Source organism: Protomyctophum bolini, assembly GCF_963924005.1.
Source record: "Protomyctophum bolini genome assembly, chromosome: 12".
Taxonomy (NCBI): Eukaryota; Metazoa; Chordata; class Actinopteri; order Myctophiformes; family Myctophidae; genus Protomyctophum; species Protomyctophum bolini.
The window spans coordinates 5489781-5505106 of NC_137873.1; the positions used below are offsets into that span (position 1 = coordinate 5489781).

The 15326-nt window shown below is 40.4% G+C and overlaps 1 protein-coding gene across 1 annotated transcript; it reads left to right on the forward strand.

Moving 5' to 3' along the window:
• Positions 1-8603: 8603 nt before the first annotated feature.
• Positions 8604-13682, forward strand: LOC308325244 (retinal homeobox protein Rx2-like; the record flags this gene model as incomplete). The annotated part of the gene is made up of 3 exons (XM_080777715.1): positions 8604-8874; positions 12538-12800; positions 13185-13682. The coding sequence occupies 3 exons, from the start codon at positions 8604-8606 to the stop codon at positions 13680-13682; spliced, it is 1032 nt and encodes a 343-aa protein (XP_080633841.1).
• Positions 13683-15326: the final 1644 nt, after the last annotated feature.

A 15326-nucleotide genomic window follows, 5' to 3' on the forward strand; every position in this document is an offset into this window, starting at 1 on the left:
AGCCCATGAGCTCACAATGCTTGTAGCGAGCTTATGGATCTGCTATTTGTGGTGCACCTGTCTACATCTGCACATAATTACATTCCCCCCCAGTTTAATAATTGTCAGTTCCTCTTGAGGTCCAGACCCCTCTGGGAAGGGTGTGTAGGAGGAATTGACATTTGCTGTATGACTGAAACCTTAGGCAATGATTATTCATCAGTTGTAACTGCTAAAGATTTCCATCATGCTTGTGTTATAGGTTTACCATTATGAGTTAATATAGCAAGGGCCATTGGTCATTTGATACAATGCATTCATCCAGAAAGAAATAAGAATTGTGAAAAGTCAATGAATTTGTATGTGTGAATATGGTAATGTGTTTCAGTCTGTTACAAATAGTAAAAAGATTTTATTACAAACCATTCTTTTTGTGTGGAGAATCAGCTTTGTTTACAAGGTAAAAGGTTAGCAATTAACTGGTCTGACAGCTATTGCCACATTAAGTAATTGAATTAGACTGTTAATGAAGGAACCATGAACTGTAGGTCAGGCGAGACCATTTTGTACAAGCATGGATCAAATCTAGGCAAAGTGGATAAGAGTTAACTATTTGATGAATGTTGTGACGAATGAAAAGATTAAAAGCTCAGCCTGAAAACGTGAGATTAAAAGGTAATCAAACAAATTAGGGACTTGTTATAGACAGTAATAGGGTCTTCAAAGATGGGGACCAGCTTCTGCATTTCCATCACCACCAACAGGTCACCAACCTTATCTCCAGTTAACTAGAATACGTCAAGGAAATAAATAAACACGGTGATACCGTCAGAGACACCTTAGGTAGATTATCTCAGGAAGTGGGTCACAAAGAACATTCAAAGACAGGAAGAGGATTTGAGCAGATATCAATAAGTACAAACTGTAATAGAGAAGGCTATTTCAGCTCAGGTTCGACACATCTCTCAGCCTTTTCACCCTCCCTTTCCTTCAACGCAGACCCCTCCCCCTTCCCTCCCTGTAAGCTGACACAGCTCCTTGAAACGTTAGCTGCTTTCCTTTTAATAGGATCATGGGGGCTTAAATTGTCATCTGATAAAACTAAGCTGCTTGATAGCTACACTGCACCTCTTAATCAATTTGTGCTCAATTAGGATAATAGGGAAACCAGCAAAGAGGGGTAGCCTTAATATATTAACGTGATAAAATGATTATTAACTCCCTTCACTTAAGTTGTCATGCTACTTTGTTAAACGCTTGAGAGATATCAGGATCTATTAGGGAGTAAGACACAATTAAGGTATCTTTCATCCACTCTCCATTCTTACCTGCAAGCTCTCCTTTTTTATGCTTTGTGTGATTTTCAACTGAATGTCTCTACGGGGCTCAATAAAGGCCTATCTATTTCCCAGGCTGCCAGAACACGGATAAACTATTTACAGTCGGTAAGGTGTTGGGCCACCACTGGAAGAGAACACTCCCATCAGTATTGGAATGCTTTACATTTTATACCAACCATATTGGGAACGGCAGCTAAAATGCCTATATGGTAGATATATATTTTTTGGTGTGTACACCACACATCCACTTAAGAATATAGAATGCTTCATCTGACCTTGTCACTTTCACATCTCTGTAGAACAGTATATGGTTTCTGCCGCACTTAAATCCCTTAATGTGAAGCTCCTGCCATCCATGTCCCAATAATGGCAATCAATTTTCATAATTTCATAATTTTTTTCCATAATTCTTCAAATTCAAGGGCCACAGCATGATGGTTATTGCGATATTATTATTGCGATAAGATGGGGTCAAGACATAAAAGCGCCTCTCCAAACTGCCTCCCCCTGGCCAGCCGGGGCACCTGATGGAAGCATGAGTTCAAGTCCGTTGCTCTCCCCAGGACAGTTGGCGGAGGGTGTGTAGAGCCCAGGATCACATTAGATAATTGACACAGGGGTGAAAAATGGGTTACAAAATCGTGGGATAAAAATTATTTTTATTTTTTTAAAGCGCCTCTCTTCACAGTGTCTAACTGTCTACTGGTTGGAGACTGGAGATGACGTCACTTTTTTGTTACGCTGATTGGCTGAAGGGGTTGTCTGTCAACGCTGTACTCCCGCAGCCAACCATGCATTAATTAGCAGGGTCGAGACCACACAAATTAATGGAAATGTGATTTCAAGGGTCGTTTTTCTTTATGCAACTATATTTTTAGTAAAGCAACCTCCTGCTGCCTCCTGCATTATGTGCAAATTCAGGTGGTACGCAGGTCTGTTGAGTGATACTCCCAAACTCCTGACACTTAGGAAAAAATAACCTGCACAGAATTTCTTGATAGGAGGTAGCTCATAACATGTCTACAGTTCCTGAAAGAGGATAATTCAAGCTTTCCGTACAGCTGCGATGTTGGTGAGTTTGACGTTGTTTAATACAATTAGACTTTTCTGTGTGGATGAATGGGCTGCCAATGGGAAGTTGCATCTAGTTAGCACCTTGCTGGCAAGATGGCCGCAGTCTGAATATGTTCAATAGGCTAGTAGAAACCGCAGTCATTTTGTTTTCAAACGTAAAAAAGAATACCAATATAGGCAAACCGACTATCGTTATTGGTCTTTTATCTTTTTCTTCTCTCCTCTGATTGGATGACGGTTACACGCCCATAATTGACACTTTAGCAAGTCCTGCCCGTGGTTGTGCCCCCTTCGCACCCATTGGTTGCCGTTTCGTGGTTGGGCAATAGCTGTTTTTCAGTTGCTTCATATTCTGTGCATTCAATTATTATTTTAAACTTGGTAGTCAGTAAAAAGGAATATCACAGGTTCAGCATGGTGACTGGGCATATCATGTTTGTTTTTAGTTTTAGCGGAACCATGCAGGGCAAAACAAGGCAGAAAAAGCCTGTCAGATAGTGACCAATCAGAAGGCTGACAAATGGTGAATTGCCCTCATATTGGACAATATTCCTAGAGGTAACCACAATCTTTCTAGTTAGTAATTATTGGCCCCGAACTGATTGCCAAGGACACAAGGGAGTGCGGTGCCAAGTGTCAATTTGGTTGAATAGGCGGTTATCCTGCCAATATACATCGTTACCGACTAGCATCGTCCGAGTATATGTGACGTGTGGCAAGAAACTATTAAATAAAGTGCACTGTTTTAAAGTGCGGGTGCATATTCACTGTGAACCCAATACACATTGTAGCCAACTACGCCACCCTTTGATTAAAACAACGGAACTCTGACACTCGTCATCCAAGGTCAACACAGGTTCGAGTTTAAAAGCAGGTAAAAGAGCATAAAATAGAATTGAAACTGAATACTGAAACAGTATATTGGGGGGGGGGGGGGGGGGGTTATAAATAGGATAAGGAACTTTATTGCGCTAATACAGGGGGCACTCTAAAATGGCCATAGAAAAATACAATGCTACTTAAAAACGCCCTAAGCCTAAAATCCCTATCAAATCCTAAACAACTAAACTAAACAACTTTAAAATACCAGTTCCCACAATGTGCAACAAAAGCAAGGAGCAAGGGACAGTCAAAGGTTGAAATCATCCGTTTCTTTTGGTCACTGAAACACAAGAGCACTGGGCACAGTTCATCCGTTTCACAATGTCCTACTTAATTGATGGAAGTACAGTCTACACGTCGGCAACACTACAAATCGGGTACTTACAGAAAAGCCCAGGTGTTAACCTGAGCCCTTCTGATTCTGGCATGGTAGTGCTGCGGCCCATCTGCTGCATGCCTTCCATATCTCGTCTCTGGGCAGACCCTCCACGGCAAGGGCGCAGCCGCACACTGGGGGTCGTGGTCGTGGCACTTATAGTGTCGAGGACATGGCTACCACTGGCCCCCCATGGGGGTCGTGGTCGTGGCACTTACAGCCCTTCTCTGGTCGACGACATGGCTACCACTGGCCCCCGGCTGCGTCCTGGCTCCCAGCCGCGGTGGCTGCACCTTGTCCGTCTCTCCACTTCTTCTCTCTCTTCTCCGCTTCTGCAACAACTGTCCTCCAAACACACTGTCTCTGCTATATAGGGCTACTGATTGGTGGGCCACACCCAACCCAGGTGCAGGTCATTAGTTCAGTCTACTCTAGGGTGTGTCAGTCAGTGGAAAAAATTAAGTTTACAAAATCATGCAACACTCAAACACAAATAAGCAAAACAATAAAGTAAAATCACTTGACAATAATCCAACTCTACAACATGCAAAATTATAAAACACAGCAAATCATGAAAATCACATAAACCAAAACACATCTATAGATTTCCACCGGCTCACATATACATCCTGACAATCTTAGGACCATTATAGGTGTTTTACAAGAACTTTATAATGCTGGTCTGGTTGGGTGTATAAGCTTTTTTACTCTTCTTTGACTCTTTTTTTCTTGTTTGTTTAAGGATTACAAAATGAAGACTATATGCTGTACTATTGTAGTTATGTCAAGCTGTTTTTCTGTTTACTTTTGTGTCTGTGCGTTTTTGTTATGTTTTTTGTTTTTCTTTCTTTCTTCTGTTTTTGTTTTCATGGAAAAGTTAAAAGTTAAAAGAAAAAAGAAGACTATATCATTATTAATAATTCAGCATTATCTACAAAGAGAAAAAGGTGGCTGCACACAGCTTTCTGCATGTTGACTTTCAATAAGGTCACCATATGTCTGTACGGTCCATACTTTTATGGTAAAGTCCTCCTAAAGCTGTCCCCCTTAAGTCGTTTATTCTGCCACAAAGCTTAGGACCATTATAGGCGTTTTACAAGAACTTTATAATGCCGGTCTGGTTGGGTGTAGCAGACACTTTTTTCTTGTTTGTTTAAGGATTACAAAATGAAGACTATATCATTATTAATAATTCAGCATTATCTACAAAGAGAAAAAGGTGTCTGCGCACACAGCTGTTGACTTCCAATAAGGTCACCATATGTCTGTACGGTCCATACTTTATGGTAAAGTCCTCCTAAAGCTGTCCCCCTTAAGTCGTTTATTCTGCCCACAAAGCTTATCACCCGTGGCCAAGTGTAATGGACTTTGCTGTCTGTGCTTCATTGCTTTCTTAGGAAATACACCAAGAAAAGGTTTTCAATCCAAGTAAGTCACTCAGCCTGAAGAGTTCAAGCCATTTAGTGGCATTGGCAATAGAGCTCATTGTTGTTGGTTGTCTTTAAACTTGTTAGCAGTTACCAAGAGAAGTTGTAGATCTAATCAAGCATACCACCAAAACAAGGACAAAGATGTGCACACACACACACACACACACACACACACACACACACACACACACACACACACACACACACACACACACACACACACACACACACACACTCTTATTTATGGAAAAACAGCTGTAGTTTATTTTATTTTATTTAATTCGATTCATGTAAGAATACGCTTCACCTGCAGTCACTGCAGTGCGTAATGGCATGACATCGGGGTTTCCCCGATAGCACATTGTTATAATGATCATTATAAATATATATCCCCCTGCAGTCAGAGTTCATAGTTTTAATGAATGTATAGAATGGGCTGTGCAGAATGTTCTTTGACTATAGACGCCCCGCGTCCGAAACGGTTGAGTTACAACCATGCTGTTTTCGTGCTCACACATATACCCATGCCAGGGACCCACACACATACTCACTTAAGGAAGTGGTTTGCACAACTTAAAAACACAAATCTGTCATGGGGGTCATGCACTGGCCCACAATATTTTGGATTAGGGTCCTTAGTTGGGCAAATCATTCATCTGGGGGTCCTTGACATGGCAATGTCACTGTGTGAGGATCACTGGTTTAAACAACATTAGGAGAAAAGCCCAAATAAGCACTTTAGAAACAAGAAAAGCAACCATGCACAACTACCAATATTTACAAGCAACTATACAGAAAAAAAAAAGCCCAAAGTCGCTTATAATAAACAGACATGGCAACACTGCTGAGCAGCGGACAGATTGCTCCAGATTATTCAGAATGCTGCAGTTTAAGATCCATGAATGGCATACCGTAGAAATGGGGTCCTTGAGGGGTTTCCAGGGGGGCCCAAGCTAAATAAATTAATATAGCATCAACATTTACCACATTAAACCCAAAATACATATATAATAGAATATTTGAAAATAGCTTATCTACATATGTGAGCTCGTTGATCGGCTATTTCTTTTTTTGTTGTTGAAAATGTTGAATATTTTTTAAACATTGCAACAACACAAATCTTGTATGGATGTCCCCGGCACAAAATATTTTCAAATAGGGGTCCACGGCCAAATGCATTTGGGGGTCCTTGACTTGTTTGAGAATCACTGGTCTACTAGGCTTGTACAGCGCACTACAAATGATCAATACAATATCTGAACTAATTGACAACTCCTGTGTTCAATGTTATTATTATTATTTGAACACAACAGTGTATTCATTCACCAATGGGTGACATATTCATATTGATCAAAAGAGATACTTGTGAAAAATGTAAATGCATAATTAATGCATTAATGCACTTTGTGTTTGAAAAAGGAGGGTCCACTACATTTATCTTTAGATGGATGAGGTGAGGTCAGAGGAAATCTCTAGTTAAGTCCTTAGGCTCATTAAGGTTAGGGTTGATCTCTGTGACACCTACTTGGCAGAGCTTTTGATGTACCAGCTGGTGGAGAGGAAACCTAGTGGCAAAAATACACATTTCATTGACCTGTACCTGTGCCAGGGCATAAACCTGGACTGCTGTATAGTCTATAGTGATTAGTGATCTATAGTGCCAGTCCATATACAATAGTATTTATGATTTATGATGTTAAATGATATGTGTAGTTTTTGTTGCACATGGTGCAGGTTTTTTTTATTTATTTAGTAGTGGGGTCTATGGGTATGGAAGATGGAGACTTTCTATTCATCAATACCGGAAGTCTGAGGAAGGGCCTGTATTGCTAGAAACCTTGCCCTTTTAATGGGAGCTACTTTGTGTGCAGATTAAATTACTGAAGATATCAATTTAAAGAACGGATTACACAGTCTGGCCAACTAATTGCCTGGATTCAGTTTAATTAGCCATTAAAGACCTCTGTTATTTTAGTTGCTGCAGCATGTTGAGTGTAGAGATGATGAAACAATACTAGTTTCCTAAAAATGTGGCAGTCTAAAAAGCAATTCTTAGACCAGTTACAGATTATATCTGTCCAGGAAATCAATAAAACTATTGGGTAGGCTATTCTTTCTCACACAAACCAGAGTAAACAAGAGCATGGTACACAATAAATGTTTCCCAGTCTAAACTGAAGCTCTTCATAGACAAGGACCTGTTTGAAAGTAGCTGTTTTCATGAACACTATACATCTTTATTGTGTGCAGTCATTCTCTGTAAAGCCCATCTCTGTGTCTTTTCTCTCGTACATTTGTCCATAATGAAGGGATTAGTGAAAACTCTCAGTACATGCCATTATCTTTTAGACAATAGATTTTTTGAAAGAAAGTTTTGTCAAGGCTTCATTAGCAATGGCCTCCCTCTGTGGTCTGAATGCAGGGCACATTTGGAGCAATTACTTGACCAGAAAACAACTGTCAATCATTCTTAAAGGGGAAGGATTCCAATTAATAAACCTCTTAAACCCTTTGGTTTTACTTCCATTTCCCTACATGCTTTGGTGTCCTGTCTGGTTAAGAGAGGTTTATCAAGAAAGAAAGAAATTCCATGTGCTTGTTACACAGTGGTCGCTTTGCTCATTTGTGTATAGAGGATTTCAAGGACTTAGCAGTGAGTAGCTGTCGGTAGTGTCTTTGCTGTCATTGCTGTTCTTCCTGGCCAGAGAGCTAACATGTGCTGAGTCTCAGCACTTGTTGGAAACCTAAAGAGAGGTAAGATGAGTTCGTTTACATACCGTAATTCACTGTTTGTTAATTATTGCTATTTGTTTTAAATGTCATTTAATTAATATGATTAAACATTCTGCTTTTAATGTTTTTTTTGTATTATTATATCAGCTGGATTTGACAACAAAGTAATAATGAAAGCAACACAAAGGCATATTCTTTGGGACACAAAAGCAATTAATTTCCTAATATCAACCAAATTAAAATGCTGAATCTATTGATTTAGCATTGACCATAAATGTATTTTGCAAAAAGGTGAAAAGATTCTTGTAGTACAAATCAAATATAGCATCAGTATGCAATGCAGAGATTGATTAAATTCATTGTATATCCTACTATTCTCTCAACTATTTTTTTTTTCCATACAAATAATTCTCAAAAGTTTATTTACTTTGGCCATAGTATAGTTGCCTGCATATATACAATACTTTAATATTGTTTATCTACTAAACATAGAGTGGAAATTGTGAAATAGTATTGTTTCTCTTTCAATGAAATTACGGTTTTGTGTAATTGGCATTAAGAGTTGTCCTTACTTTTTCTCTTTTGCAGACAATATCATGAGAGTTTTCTCGCTTTGTTTCATGGAAACAATTACACTGGACCCTACTGGAAGAATAAAGCCCCTTCACCAGGCATAAGCTCTTCTCTCTTGTACTTGAAAAGTCTGGTTGGACAGCTGCTCTATCTTGTAGCACTTTTTTTGTTTCGTTTATCTGTCGAGGAAGAGAGTGCATCTCACAGGGGGCTCGGATGCATTTGTCAATGGATACCTTGGGAATAGGGGACGATGGTTGCTTAGACTATGATATGGCAAAAGGTGCCGGGTCGAGTGGCGGAGGCCGGGTCCACAGCATTGATGTCATACTGGGATTCAGCAAAGACCAGGACCCATTGCTCCAGTCTGTAGGGGAAGTTGAGACTCACAAGTCCAATGATGAGAACTCGGATAAGCACGTTCCTCAAGACCCCTACGAACACCTTCCAGCTCTGGGAGACACCACATCACACTCTGGATACCATGGTGAGTCCTGTAGTAGAGTGGTTCTCAACCTTTTCAATTTCAAGGACCCCCAGTTTGATATGCATTAGGCCTTATATCCCCATTTGATACAAGTCATTATCTGTGGGACCCTAATCTGTAACTCTACGTTCCAACAAGTGCTGTGTTGACTCAAATCAGCAGGTTTTGCCTCACTTTGTGTCTCAAACCTATAGTAGGCTATATAGTTAGTCAACTATAGGGCTCAATACTTTGTCTACTTTATCTACTCCTTTTTCCCCTTCCCACCAAATATCTTTGTAGAGAATAGCCTATCTACAAGCTCACAACGCGCTGCAACATGATGAATTATGTGTAGATCTGCAATTTTTGCTGAATGTTTGCCCCAGATGCTAGGTTCATGTAAATTCATTTTTACCCCCCCCCCCCTTTCTCCCCAATTTATTCATTTTTCTAATTAATTCCTCCCCACACACATTTCTGTGTCACTGCTGTTGTATCCTACTGACTCACCTGACACTGACAGTGAGGAGCCCCCACCGGGGGGACCTACTACCTAGGGCTATCATCCAAACTCACTGCTGACAGGAGTACATGCAATGAGTCAATGGCCAGTATCAGCACACCTTCATGATCTTTCACTCACTGTGAATACTGACTGTCTGCAATACAGTACAGTATATTCCTGGTTATGTGTATGGTACACATGAGTGTTCATTTAACTTTGAAAGTATGAAGACAGGGCCATTTGTTTTACACTTTACACACTAATACTATATGGATAACAAGAAAAGCTTTAAACATCACACTGATGTCTATCTAATCTAAATAATTGTCCATGTAAATCTTTTGAAGTTCTTTCTGCAGTGATAAATACATTAACAAACCATATGCAATATACCATACATACCTGCATAGTATCTGGATTCATGTTTGTTTATTGTGTATGTGCATGTGTGCGTGTGTATAGGCATGCACATGCAATTATTAGCTTTTGACATTTACAATAGTGAATAACCCAGGGACATCCACCTTAATTGTGTTGTAATCTAACAATTAGTTTGATTTCAAGTTCGATCTTCATGGTGCATTATGCTACAAGACTTCTAATGTTAACAAGTTTAATGTGGAGATCGAATCACACTAACAATGATTTCATTGAGAAATATTTGCTTATTTATTTAAAGAGATATTTCACTTTCAAAGAAAGTTGTGGTCATTTCATCGTCTACTCAGGCTGATGTGAACACCCAGTTTTTAAGTTTCTTGCAGTATTTAGATATTTGATATTCATTTTAACCTCCATTTTAAGTTTATATGTTAGATTAATCTAAAACACCCGTACTGTTTTCATTTATTTTTGAGGGGCACATTGGCACAAACTTTGTCCTACACAAACATTCAATTCCCATTGACAATGAATGGACAATTTTACATCATAGCGTCTGAGCAAATAGACTGTATATTTTACGTCATGATGACGAACAATGATAAGAGCGCCCCTCACTTCACACGGATGTGATTTTTAATATTTTATGGAGCCATATCCTTTCCCTGATGATTTTTGTTCTCCCCCCCCCCCCAAAAAAAATCTGGTGACTGATACCACCAGACCATTTGAACCGGAAGTCATGTAAAGTAACCTACTGTACCTGCTGCATGTACCTGCTCTCTCTGTACAGCAGGCATGCAGGGGCTATCAATAATGTCCGTACAGGACAAATGTGTCTTGGCCTTGGCCTAGATCTTCTGTTTTACACACCATTATAATGTTCTTATTTTCATCATATTACCCAATTACTGAATGTCATGGGCTATATCTTGCGCCACCCCTTAAACCCTATTTTAGAAAACCTTTTAAAATAGTTCAAATAGCCAATCTACACGCTCACAATGCAAGATGGAGCCCCATGTCTTCAGGATTTCTTCAGGATATGTATGACACTGATTTTATACTTATATTTATGGCACATATAGTCACAAACCTGTTATGGTCATTCGGCGTGGCCATAGCTGAGTGGTTAGTGAGCCCGCCTGGTCATTCCAGCATGATGTGTGTCCCTGAGCAAGACTCTTAACCCCACATTTCTCCTCGGGCGCCGTAGAATCCAATGGCTGCTCACTGCTCCTATAGTTGTTATAGGATGAGTATTGGGAATTTCTGTATAATGTGACAAAAAGGAGTGGGGACTATTCTATTCTATTATTTGTGTTTCTGGTAATATTGTTGTATGCTCATTTTGTATTTCTTTGGCAAAGCAAAAAAAATATTTAGACAAAAATGTCCGCCACAAGCTAACATGATGATGACCCCTGAGGGGACACGGGACACATCTCTCCAGGTGGACAATGCAGTGGATGTGAAATGATTGGGACAGACCTACATGTTTTTATTGACCATCTGGAGTTCACACATGAATTCACTTATCCAGCCCTCCGCCTAGAGGTGTAAAAATCACACCTGTGTGAAATGAGGGGCGCTCTTATCATCATACATCATTGTATATCATCTCATTCCGGCGAATCACAATTTGCGTCAGCACCTTCGTCTTCACACAATGTTTGTGTTTACGAAAACACTCAAAGCTGGCAATTCATTATCAATGCGGCATTCAATGTTTGTGTTTACACAAACACTCAAAGCTGGCCATTCATTGTCAATGGCTTCAATGTTTGTGTTAACACAATGTTTGTGTTTACACAAACCCTCCAAGCTGAACATAGGAGGGGCGAGCGCCCGCTCAAAAACATGCAGCCAATCTGACCGATATATGCCCATATATATAGTATATATGTATATGGAGATCCAGTTGTCCAGGACCATGTTGCCCCCGGGATCTCCATATATGGGTTAATCTCACCATGCTTCCTACATGGGGTAAAGACCTGACATGACCCAGACCAGAGTAGCCTTAGCTCCTCCCCTTACTGTAAGTGGCTTTACTTAACCCACGTCAAGACCAAGAAAGACGTGCCTGCAGGATGCACGTTTTACCAATAGCCTCTAAGGTGGGGCATGCATGTCCTGACTACAGAACTCCAAACGTTCAATGCCGGCTGTAGAGCTGCGTGGCATTCGTTCACCCTCTCCGTCCTGAGTGCCCTCAGTTTCCATTCTGTCTATAATCACGTGTCTACAAAAAGCAAAACGGCCCATAAAAAGAATAATGAGACAGAATCTTGTGTGCATTCAACATATTATTAATGATAGGCTACTCTTCAATCTCTGATCAGATGCCAAGAAAAATTACTTTTAAAATGGAGGACCCTACGGACCACTCACAGGCTCCGTAGGACCCTGATGTAAACTAGTCTTAAAGTACCTTTTCTGGTTTTATCTTCGTATAGCAGATTTTGTATTGACCTGTACTTTCATTGAACTGTACCCATTCTACAAACTGTGAATACAAATTTCAATCAATCAATTTAATCAGGCCTGCAATTCATTGTCAACGGAATTTAATGTTTGTTTGTGTTTACACAAACACTCAAAGCTGGCCATTCATTGTCAATGTTTGTGTTAACACAATGTTTGTGTTTACACAAACCCTCAAAGGTGGAGGGTTTGTAACAGTAATTTTGTGAAAGATTGTGTGAGAATTCTGTCATTTTGACAAAATAGAGCTACTGTAAGTATCTAAGTTCGTTGTCAACTAAAACATCTGATTAATTCATTTTCTCTAGATTCCGGACTTTTCTCCAGCGACAAGTGTGAGGAGGAGATAAGCAACCTCCAGAAAGGCATCGAGAGTCCTGAGGATTCTCCAGATCCAGCTAAGGAGGAAGACCATGACCATCCCAAGAAGAAGCACAGGAGGAACCGCACCACCTTCACCACATATCAGCTCCATGAGCTGGAGCGGGCCTTCGAGAAGTCCCACTACCCGGACGTGTACAGCCGGGAAGAGCTGGCCATGAAGGTGAACCTACCAGAGGTCCGCGTGCAGGTATGAACATCATCACTGAGTACTAGGGCATAGCAGGACATTGTTGTGAACTGTGAAACACATTTTATGCATCAGTTAAAGAATGATGTGGTCTACCAAATGCCGTTGTGATGTCAGAACAGGCCAGCTCCATATATACAGTATCATGGACCCCGGGCAGATTTTGTAAAAACTGTTATGTTTATGCTAGTTGTTTTCCTTCTGGTCCCAGCCAGAGATCATCAAACAAAGACTAGTCACACTCAGAGGCGTGAAAGACACCTATATGATGAAGAAATGTATATGTGTATTTTCTTTACATTTATTTGTGTGATAACTGTGACAAAAAATGACATTGTTTCACTTCGAACGTCTCAATGCATATTTTTTTGTTTTTGATTGTAGGTGTGGTTTCAGAACCGCAGGGCCAAGTGGAGACGCCAAGAGAAGTTAGACACTAACAGCATGAAGCTCCATGATTCTCCCATGCTGTCCTTCAACCGTCCCCCGATGCCCTCCAGCGTGGGTCCAATGTCCAATCCCATGCCCCTGGATCCTTGGCTCACCTCGCCCATGGCCAATGCCACTCCCATGCACACAATCCCTGGGTTTATGGGGTCACCGCAAGGCCTGCAGTCTTATCCTAGCCACAGCTTCCTCAACACCCCACCTGGCATGGTTCAAGGCATGCAGTCCATGCAGAGCATGCAGTCCATGCAGTCAATGCAGTCAATGCAGTCCATGCAGTCCATGCAGTCCATGCCGCCCCCGCCCTACCAGTGCCCACCTAGCTTCAGTGACAAGTATCCTATGGAGGATGAGAGGAGTTCCAGCATCGCTGCACTGCGGATGAAAGCCAAAGAGCACATTCAGTCTATGGATAAAACCTGGCAACACATGTGAGTCAGTGAAGAGGTTTTTTCCACACACTCTAGTGAATGTTTACAAAGATGTTTTTTTCCATTGTGGTTGCATTTGAGCAATTCTCAAAATGAACTTCTAATGAACAATGTTTTTGTTGTTTTTCACTTTAAAATGGTATTGCATTTTGAATGAATACCTTGATGGGAAGATATTTGATTTCGTTTTTTGTACATTTTTTCATATGACAAACATTTTGCTATATTTTTGATCAATAAGTCCTCTCTGATCTTGTTTTGATAGAAATGTCTGGAATCTCATGCTGAAGATTATTTAGAATATCTAAAGGTGGCTGAATTATATTGTAGACTTCAATATCGTCTAAAAGTAACAGTTTATTGTGGTTACGTGTTTTTTACTGTGTATTGAGTTGAGGCAAACTTGTCCAAAAATGCCTATGTATTTGAAGAAATTTGTTGATTATTTTGTGGGCGGAACCCTTGAATTCTCAACCTAACCCTAATCCTGTGTCAGTTATAATGGGAATAATGCACAGGTAAGAAGATCTTTTTTGGGAAAATAATCACTTTATTGGATATAGTGTTTGAAAGTTAGAAAACAGAGGCCAAAGAGAAGAGAGACATGCATGAGAAATGGTCATTGTGATTCACAATGTGTATGTGAAAAGAGAAACTTGCATGTGATTTTTTTGTTGTTGTTATTGTATGTTTCTTATATATTGGGTTTCCTTTTGAACTATCGTTTTGGACAGTATTAATTAAGGACCCAGGGTGGGTGTCATTAAAGAAATACTCCAGCTGGTTTGTAATTCTCAGTGGGCACACTCATGAGTGTTTTTAGAACCACTTGACTTGTCCTTTTAACCGCCGTCTTATTTTCATTTGGGTATATGCTTGAAGGCAATGCAAACGACACTATGTGTCTGATATTTCAATTATTTGATCTTTAAAAAATTACCTTTTAAGAGTCCCAATAACCTGAGTTTGGAGGATTGAGGAGGAAGTTTGGGGGTCTAATCTGTCCCAGAGGCTAATATGGGCAGACAAGCATACCTCTTAACACCTAATTACTGCCTTTAAAGCGATTAACCCGAGGTTCTCAACGATAGACAGAATGCCCTCGGATGCCCCTAAAACCCTATTCAAGATCTGACAAACTGTGCCCCTCCCCTCCAACTCACAAGGTTGGAAGGGGAGATTATAGGTTATTTCTGTTGCATAGACGCTAGACCAGACAACATGAATCATTGCATATCATGCAATGTCCTTATAAGCAAAAGGTGCTCCTTGTTGCATTGCTGACAAAATGTTGACAGGTGGATATAATGTGGGAGAGTAAACAGGTGCTGGTAACCTCCCTGCCTCTATATGAAGTAGCACTGGTTGCTAAAACTACCAGATGAACACTGTTAAGAAGGGGATTATTTTTGCACTGACTGTTCAGACATACGGTTGGGATCAGAGTGTGTGTGTGTGTGTGTGTGTGTGTGTGTGTGTGTGTGTGTGTGTGTGTGTGTGTGTGTGTGTGTGTGTGTGTGCTGTAGGTGCCCGTGTGGATGATGCACTGGCTACAGGGATACGCATTGTTCAGCACGATTCCGCTCTCTTTGTCTAGTTCTTGTTAGACAAGCATGCTTAGAGGCGGAAAACATCCACGTCTTCTTTA